The following is a 9,761-nucleotide window of genomic DNA, read 5'->3' as shown; positions in this document are numbered from 1 at the left end:
TATTGTGCTTTTTAACATTGGTTGCATCCTTTACGGCCATCACAGTGGAAATTCTTACTTGCTGAACTCAAGCTTTTATTGATGTTAGTTGTGTACTCTTGCAACTAAGGGGATATTTGATTCGTGACCAGAATCAAAATTAGAATAGACTGAAATAGGAATCAAAATGATCAAATTTCTGAAAGGGTTTGATTCATGATCGGAATCGGAAGAGGAATGAAAATTGGATCCATGGAGGGGAGTAGAGATTAAATTTTAAATAGATTAGGTCTTTTCTATTCCACTCATGAATTGAAATTGGAATGGGACTCCTCCCAACCAAACGACTTAAATGGAAGACTAATTCCGATTCTTAATCCAGACTTCCATTCTCCCTAACCAAGCACCTCCTAATAGACAGTTGATAATGTGTTCCTTGTTTAATCAATGCCAACTTAATATAGATTTTATGCCCAAAGCTGAAAATATTCTACTACTAATATTAAATTAAAGGCCCAACAGAAGCCAACAATGCTAGTGGCTCTGCCACAGATATCATAATTGCGGGGAATTAGAGCATAAGATCAACTTGCTAGATGATGGAAAAGCATGAATCATATGGATTTGATCGGGTTGACTTGGGATCAAATTGGAACAAGTTGCATTGGGTTGGGTTAGGGTCAAGTTTGGATTGGGCTAGAGGCTAATCCTAATGCAAACCAACTAAAGGTTGGGTTGGGATTTTTAGCCCAAGCCAAACCCAAATTTATAAAATCTTAATTTGGATTGGGTCGATAAATTCGAATCAAACCCAACCTAAGTTGCATGCTTATTCAGAGGTCTTATTATTTGAGCATTTTGGTATTAAGTTGGGCTATCCATCTGCATTTTTACGTTAAAGCTTGTCTTTTGTGCCATTTGTTTATTTCATAAACAATTCCTTGGGTCAATTAGTTCTTTGTGTAATTTTTTCATTCTTGCTTTCATTTTTGTTATTTATAGTTGTACAGTGTAATATACCAGGAGATTTTTTTTTCTATTGTAATTTTGCATATTTGGAGAGCCATCTATTTGCTATCTTCTAATTCCTATACAATTATCTATATTAAGATATTGTAGTTTCTAACGTGTTGATCTCCAAAGCATTGTGTGCATTAATTTTTTTTTTTCGAAAACATAATGGTGGAAGTGCCACATTTTGGGTTTGAATCCGGTTTCTAGTACATATGCTGAAAGAAGGCGTGCAAGCTAGCAGATCCAAGTCAATCTCATCAAATAATGTCACTTCCTCGGGATTGCAACTAATTTTCATGGCGACTGCCTTGCACATTATCTTTCACTTGGTTTTGGTAATGCATATGCTCCTATTTCATGATTGATTCATTTGTTTCATTTCTCTTCTTAATTTTTCTTTAATTTAAAGATATGTTACAAGGTTGTGGTTGATCCATAAGTAGGAGAAACCTAGTTCCCGAGATCTCTCAAATATCTTATATTCTTTTCTATATATAATTGATAATTATCAGATTTGATATAGATTATTTTGACCACTATAAATATATATTTATAAGGATCATCAAACTCAATGTAAATTACTGTAACTACAGAAGGATCATCAAACGTGATATGAATTACTTTGATTATTACGAATATTTAGGAGGATCGACGGGCTCAATGTAGATTCCTTTAGCCATTAGTACCACTAATAGGGTTAGATAGGATCTAGGAGCAAAATATATCATATCATAAAGTGAAATTATATGCTAAATTTTAGAAGGCCATAACTTGATCATACGACATTCGATTGAAATAATTTTTTTAAAAAAATTAATTATTTTTTTAAGATTTACAATTTTAGACCAACCTTTTAAGAGGTTGAAATGAGCCAAAATTCTATCGTTTGTCTAAAAATGGGCTGATCAAATCGAAACCTTCATTCTCACAAAAAAATTTTGACTAGATGTTATTTTTGAGTCTGTGAAGAATTTGATGGAGCAATAGCAAACAAAGTTTATGTACAAATCGAGATTACCTTCTATAATATTTTAATATTTATTATTATTATTATTATTAAAATCATATATTTTAGAGATCTAGTTCTATTTGAACTATGAAAAGAATCCAACCTAAGTTGTATAAGGCCAGATATTTTTCTAGAAACTAGAAAAAAATTAAATTCTAATTATGCAAGAGCGGACTTTGCTATTGGATATAGAGGCTATGTATTTCAATTTAAAAGATGTAGAGAACCGATTAAAGAAAATGAGACTGAAGCGATACTTTTAAAACTCTTTCACCTTCTTCTGATTAATTTTCTTTTGAGTTGAAGGAAAATTTTTTTTCTTCCCAATCGGATCAATAATATATGACGTCCAAGTATTCTTTTAGTGAGATAATTCTGTCCTCTCAATCCAAGCTTGCAACTTTAAGAAACCAAAATTAGACTTGCGTATGTTCTCTTGGTCAATTTGCTTCGTTCTTTCTAAGGATCCACTGCCCTGATGGAGAAGGCATCTCAACTTCCTCCTTGAGGTAAGGAGAATTCCAAGCAAGTGGTTTAAATCCTGGATGGTCTAAACAAGCTATAAAAACTTCCCTTAATTAAAGAAATCTGTGCTAAGTCATATTATATCTAGCCAAAATTAATTGCCTCAAAGCTTCTTTTGCCCTTGGTAGCTTTGGTTGGTATGAATAACAAGAAAGATGGTATCATGGCAGCCCATTTGTCCTTTATCAAAGTCTTTTGGCATCAGTATGAATAAATCAGACCTTGGATCATATTCCACTGTGGGCAGAGAATTCCATCCGTCAGGTCAAGTAAGTATTCATCATAAGCTTCAAATCTTTTCTTTTGTTTTCATTTTTTTCCCTTCCATGAAAAAAACATAAGGTTATGAATAGAATTGGATTTAATATTAGATTGAGACTCCATGAATTCTATGAATAAAACATTTTCGGGATACAAAAACACCTTTTTAGATGGATTTCAGTATCTTAATAACATGAGATTAGCATGGCAATGATCTACACTAAGTCTATGTCGATTCCTCGTAATTTCTGTTTCCATTTTGTACTTACCATTAAAAGGGATCACAACCTTCACATAGATAAATGGTAGACATTAAGCCATAGCTTAGAGAATACTGATGCTTATGGAATATATTGATTAATTCTTCTCAAAAAACAATATATTGATGAATGCTACTACTACAAGTTCATACATAGCTCCTTTTATGGACAACTAAGTATTAAACAAGCTGCTATGAGAAGCAAATAAGCTCTGCTATTCGACTCTGTACATGATACGAAGAGAGAAAATAAACACATCAAACTTCAAAGATTTGTAGGACGAATCAAACATCCTCAATATACTATATACTTATCTGTTATTTCTTAGTTTCGAAAAAAAATAGAACAAGTACTGCGGAGCATGGAGACAATGGGATAGCTACTTTTGTGACTTCCCAACCATCCAAACCCACTATCACAGAATAAGATACAACCAGTACTATGGTCAATCAAGACGGTGGAGAAGATATTCAGCTTCAACAAGCTTGGTCAGAGGTATAACCCAATCTCCATAAAGACGATAAAGTACCGAGGGATCAACCTTATAGTTGGTTCGGTTGCCGTTACTGTCACATGTATAATTCTTACCCAAGGTTATGTCTTGCCCAAACACCATGGCCTTCTTCTCTACTCTTCGCTTCACCACTTCTTCTTGACTTTCAGATGTCAATAATTTCATCAAAGCATCCTTGTCCTGAATAAAAAGGATATGCAGTACTTATCAAACTTGCAGAAAGTTCATAGAGGGTGATGAAGTTGGCACATAAAGCAAAATTTAGTATGAGAAATATAAGGGTGTAATGGAAGACCTGAGCACGGATTGCAGGATCATAGTCTTGGGGAGCATCTCTGTACTTCGCTTCCGCTACAAATCTGCCATAGTTAATTCTTCTTGAGAGGGCCTGAGAAAATAAAATGCTACTCAGAACCAGAATTTAGTTATGAGGATAATGATTCAGATTTAACAATGGTTACCTGCAAACATACAAGATCTGATGCTGCTGTTAGTGCATAGTTGCCATCATTTCCCTTGGTAGTGAACAGTAGTAGCAAGTCATTAAAATACAAATTCCATATGGTCTTGGTCACATTAACTGAAGCAGCTGCAGGATACAACACCTGCAGTTGGAATAGAATGCAGAACGTTAGAAGTATGAATGCTGAAACTGTGGAGCCAAAGTTGGATTGGGTCAATTACCTGTGGGAACTTGTAAGGAGGTACTAAAGACAATGGTAAATTATTGGGGAAGAAGGGAATCTCCTCTGGGTTTTGATATCGTCCAGCCTATAAAATGTTGTTGGATCATAAAACTCTTCATGTAATGAAAAATACTGCGGTAAATAAGGACATAGAGCAACAACTCAAAATTGATATGGAGATAAAGACGCATGACACATTCTGCTGAACTTTGTCACGGGCCTTGAGAACTGAAAGCAACGATGCTCAATTTTTACAACCTACTAGCTTGCTATAGATGGAACTAAACCAACGCAAGTAACACTCGAGTCACACATTAATAAGCAATCATTACAGTCAAAAAGATTTTGCACAGGGAGCAATTTATATGTAAAATGTAGTTCAAACCAGAAGTAATGGTTACAGTATCCAATTCATAAGATAATGGACAACAGTGAAGAAGTTGGGTTTTACTATTGTACTTCATTATAATATTTTATTATAAAAAATATTAAAATATTATATATTATTATATTTATATATTTTATTTTTTAATTATTTTTTTTTCTACTCGTGGTTTCTTCGCGTTCGGCCCCCCCCCATACCTCCCCCCACCCAGCTCCACCTGCAGCTCCTTCGTGCCCCTTCCGACCCCTCATTTGCAGTTCCTTCGCCCTCGTCTTCCCCACACCCCACCTTTCGACCACCCTGGCTCCTCCGCCCACTGTACACCTCGGCACCCAAGGCCTCTGCGCTGCCCTCTTCCACACTCGTCCTATTCCCTCCAACCCCCCATCCCGAGCACCTGCGGCTCCTCTGCCCTTGAGCTCCCCAACACACCCCCCATCTCAGCGCCCATGGCTTCTACGCTGCCTTCCCTCGTGCGCACCCACCCCTGCCTTCTGCATTGCTCCCCAACACCTCCCATCCCCCCCCCCCACTCCCCCCCCAAAACCCACTCCTGGCTACTGTGTCACCCCACAACCCCTTCCCCATCGGCCCGCAACTTCTCCACGCCATCGTAAACAAACCCCTACCACACGCCGCCCTCCCCTATGCACGTCCGCCCTCGCCTTCTATGCCACTCTCCAACACTCCCCATCTCTCCTGCAGCTTCTTAGCACCGCTGCAAACCTCCCCTCACCCTGTGCTGCCCTCCTCTACGCACACCCGCCCAGCCCTACCCCTGTCTTCTGCGCCAATCCCCAACACCCCCTATCCTCCTCTTCCCAATAGGCCTCGACTTCTGCGCTGCCCCACAATCCTAATCTCTCCAACCCGTAGCTTCTCCGCACCACCGCAAATCGCCTCTCCCATCTCGCACCACCACAAGTTCTGCACACCCCATCAACTGGCTTACGGCTTCTCCACACCACCGCCTACTCCCGGACCTTAACACGGAGAAAATTTTTTGAAAAGAGAACAAAATTAATTTAATTATGATATAAAATAATTTTAAATTTTAAAATATTTATTGCATCGATTATGTACACTTGCATCTCAACCGGTTGAAATCCAAATAGTCCATCTCTAATTTGATGGTTAGAAATAAGTAAATAATAAAAAAATTAAAAATGATTTCGGAACACAGTAGCAAAACCCTCGGAAATTATATCCTGTTCCCAATGCATCAGCTTAGCAGTGAGTCAGATTATTTTTCACCGCATGACCCTCCCTCCCCCCATAAATACAGAAGAAAATAATAAGAAAAATGAAAGGAAAGGTGAAAAAAACATGCTGTTCCTGATATCTATTGCCATCTACGGTTGCTGCTCTTTTCCTCTTCCCTTTCCTCCTCTTCCCATTGGTCTCCTCCGACTCTTCGCCACAAGAGCTGGCCGCATATTTCGAGATCAATACCATCCTCCTCCCCAAGCAATCCTTCACCAATGCCACTGTCCTGTCCTCCTGGGGTTCCGGCAATTCCTCCCCATGCAAGTCCAAGTCCGGTTAGGCTGGGGTCGTTTGCTCTGGCAAAGGCACTATCACCAATCTCAAACTTGCTTGCGTGGGCCTCTCCATTTTTCTTCTGGCTGAGGCAGTCAGACAGACACGAATGCTCATGAGAGGGTCAGAGGGTGGAGCTCTCAGAGAGAAGCCGCACTCGGGAGAGGAGGGTGGCTAGGATCTGCTCGCTTGAGAGAGGGGGTAGAAAGCTCACTTCCTCTATATTTTCCTTATGCTAAGGTGGTCAGAGAAACAAACATGGTGGAAAAAGGATTAGCCCATGTACTGTTGAGCTGATATACCGGGCGTTGGATATAATTTTTCATTAATAGAAGTGATCAGAACAACTTTCATTTGGAAGATACCATTACAAAATACCAACAACTGCATCTAACAACCAAAATATTTCTGAGAATATGTCGTATACCAAACCATAATCTTATATTGTGCTTTTCTTTGAAATAATCAATCATACCGTACGCTCTCCCAAATAAATCCCTATCGGAAGAAAATATTTTCACAAACGTTTTAAGTGAGGAAGAATTCCCTATACAAAACAAACTTCATAAATGTTGGAATCCTGATGTACCACGGAATAATTAGATTAGTATCTGACACAATTAAGATAGATAAAACAATTCAGTTGGCGTTTCGGCACTTTAAAAAGAAAAAAGTCAAACTGGTGCTAACGATTACATTACCCGATCCACAAAATGACAAACAAAAGTGACAGAACAACTTTTATTCATAAACTCCGAACAATCGATCAAAATTCACAGCACGAAAGAAGACAAACACTGAGATCGAGAGAAGAGAAAAAAGATCGCACCTTGGCCTGAACAGCCTCTGTCTCCCTGACAAAGAGTTCGACGGGGGATAACTTACCATGGAGATAGGAGGGATCGTACGTCGGGGAATCGTATGGGTACTTGGCCCTCTCTATGAGGCTGAACACAATCGTGTCCTCCTCCCTGGTGAGGAAATCTCTCACCGAGTCGAGCGTCAAACCTTGCGGAGAAGAATCTTGGAGACGCCGACAATGGCAGAAAGAAGAGAAGATGATCAGTACACCGTAAGCAAAGGAGAGGAAACGAGGAAACATAGAGAAGGACGGAGTAGCAGGAGAAGAAGCCATTGCAAGAGAGAAGAGGAAGAAACCTGGAGGAGTAGAAGCTATCGCAGACCGAGAAGTGTGTTTTAAACTGCTTGGGGCTTTGAAAGTCCGCTCCGAAAGCGAGAGGCAGCCGCTGCCGGTGGAGGCTCACATTCTTGAAGGCTAGCTTCCCTGCTTTCCGTTGAATTTTTTTTTTTTCATTGTGGTTGGAAGTAATTGTTTGTTTTGATTAGTTTTAAATTCTGCCGAACGTTAACCGTTGAGGAGGAGATAAGAGAGCTCCGAGGTCCACGAAGACAAAGTCAGAACAGCGGCGCGTCCAAACGTGAGTCGCATGTATTAATTTGCCTTTCCCATTAATGGAATCGAAGAAAGTCAGCGAACCAAGCCGGATCTCCTTCCCTGGTGAATGCACCAAACTTTGATAACATGCCTGCTGTCGCCTTCTTTAGCTCTTTTGGGCCCGTTGTTAGGGAGAAAATTGTTGGTTTGGACCAGGTCCATTAGCTTAGCGTCCACCACTAAAGGACACATACAACGCAGGGAAAGAGAGCAATACTGGCGTGTCTTTTTATAGTTGGACTGGTCTATCACTAAACTGCCAATCCAACGGATAATTTCATGTTCGATGGATAAACTTCTCTGTATTGCTAAATTATTTTTCAATGAATATATTTATCCATGGGGTATAAATACTTATCCACCTACCGACAAACTAAGGTATTGCGATGTTTAATATACAAAGTTCGCAAATATACACACTATGCACGTGCAAAAAAAGAAAATAATATGATTCGGTCAATGCTTCCATGTATTCGTTTTTTGTTTTTAAAGAAAAGAGCTTGGAAAGTCAAATTTAGGAAACTATACATTACCAGACTCGAATCATTAGTCATGCCTCGAGCCTTCGAGTTTCGATATGGTCGTGCCACTGTTCTCAAAAAAAGAATTCATGGCACCCCTGGATACGGTTGTAGAATAGCTCTTTAGGTATAATCTTATTTCCAGAAATTTGGAAAAACAAATAAAGAAAACCTCAGACAAGATAGGCTAACTCGGTACTAGTGTAGGTGCATCTCAATCAAGCCAGCCTTGACCGTAATTATATAATCCAAAACTCAGACGTGACCCCAACTTTATCGAGGGACAAGGCAGAAATTAAATCATAGGAGCGGTTGACAAAAAGAATGAGTTGAAATCAACGAATGGTTGCTGTCCGGCTTAGCTGCATCTAGAATGCCCAACATCTGACTTTTAATTTGAGACACAATCTTCCAGCTTAGGAATAGACGCTTCTTTCCACTTATATCCAAAAGAACACAAACCTTCCGCCGTGATCCTTGTTTATCAAAGACTTCAGCGCTCTGATTATTAGGGGCCCTGCTATACTTTATCTTTCCTCGGGTCTGCAAGTAGGCCGGATTGACCCATGATCTGACCCAATCTGATCTATGTAGACCAGATTCGAATCACTTTAAAGAATCTGTGGATCCAGATTGGATTTTAAAATTAGACCCATTCCATTTTTCAGATCAAATTTGAAATTACTGAATTTTGATCCGATCCGATTCGATCCGTAAAGATTTTTAGGTTGATTTAGATTTTGAGATAAATGACCCAATCCAATCCGACCCAAACCCAATATGAGATTAGAATATTCATCTGAACAACTGAACCCGAACCCATCCTTCATCTCCCTCTATCCTTATATTACATGAATGTTAATTTTGATCGAGACTGCTTTAATATTTGTTGCTCGCATTCTATTGATTTTTAAGCTCTTATCTTTTAAAATTTTGTTAGAATATTTTGACTTTGGATTAATCAAGTCAAAGACCACGGTAAAAAAAATGTGATTAGACTTTTTGAATTATTGGATGAAGAATGTGAAATATGAAGGCTCTAATAGTCTCATACATTAGGATTAAAATTTATGGTGCAAATAAGATGGTTTATAAATCGTTGATCATATTATTTATAATCTAGATCCAAATCAATCCGGATCTGAATTGAATCCGTATTTCATAGATCGAGACCGGATTATACATGGACCTGATCTAACCCAATCCAAACGATCCATTAGATCAAAAAATTTGAATATAGATCTGATCCGATTTTTTATTGGACTGGATTTAGATTCAATATTCAGATCCGATCAAAAAATTAGATTGGATCGGAGACATGCGTAATCCAATCCGATCCAACTCATTTGCACCAATAATCTTCTCTCTGTCTTCCATAGAATTATAAAAAAAAGAAAAAAAAAAAAGGTAGGGAGGAGAAACAAGAACGATTCTAGCTTTCTAGCCACTGCAAGATGCTGGGAGGGGAAGAGATCTTACCTCTTTCTATCGTGGTACGGTCGCTCCGAATTAAAAGGAAAAAAAAAAAAAAAAGGAGGGAAAGAGATCTCCCCTCCTCCATAATGAAGATGGCTCCAGGCAGCATGTCGTGGAAAAGTAAAAGGGGAAAAAA

At 38.8% G+C, this 9,761-nt stretch overlaps 1 protein-coding gene across 1 annotated transcript; it reads right to left on the bottom strand.

The window, feature by feature from the left end:
* Nucleotides 1-3,348: 3,348 nt before the first annotated feature.
* LOC105060182 (chorismate mutase 2) lies at nucleotides 3,349-7,324 on the bottom strand. The gene is made up of 5 exons (XM_010943791.4): nucleotides 7,002-7,324; nucleotides 4,247-4,333; nucleotides 4,024-4,167; nucleotides 3,858-3,950; nucleotides 3,349-3,742 (listed from the first exon to the last, which is right to left on the bottom strand). Exons 1-5 carry the CDS (start codon nucleotides 7,305-7,307, stop codon nucleotides 3,494-3,496), a joined length of 879 nt encoding a protein of 292 aa, XP_010942093.1. The 5' UTR covers nucleotides 7,308-7,324; the 3' UTR covers nucleotides 3,349-3,493.
* Nucleotides 7,325-9,761: the final 2,437 nt, after the last annotated feature.

Source organism: Elaeis guineensis, chromosome 1 (assembly GCF_000442705.2).
Source record: "Elaeis guineensis isolate ETL-2024a chromosome 1, EG11, whole genome shotgun sequence".
Taxonomy (NCBI): domain Eukaryota; kingdom Viridiplantae; phylum Streptophyta; class Magnoliopsida; order Arecales; family Arecaceae; genus Elaeis; species Elaeis guineensis.
This window is presented reverse-complemented; position numbering and strand designations above follow the sequence as displayed.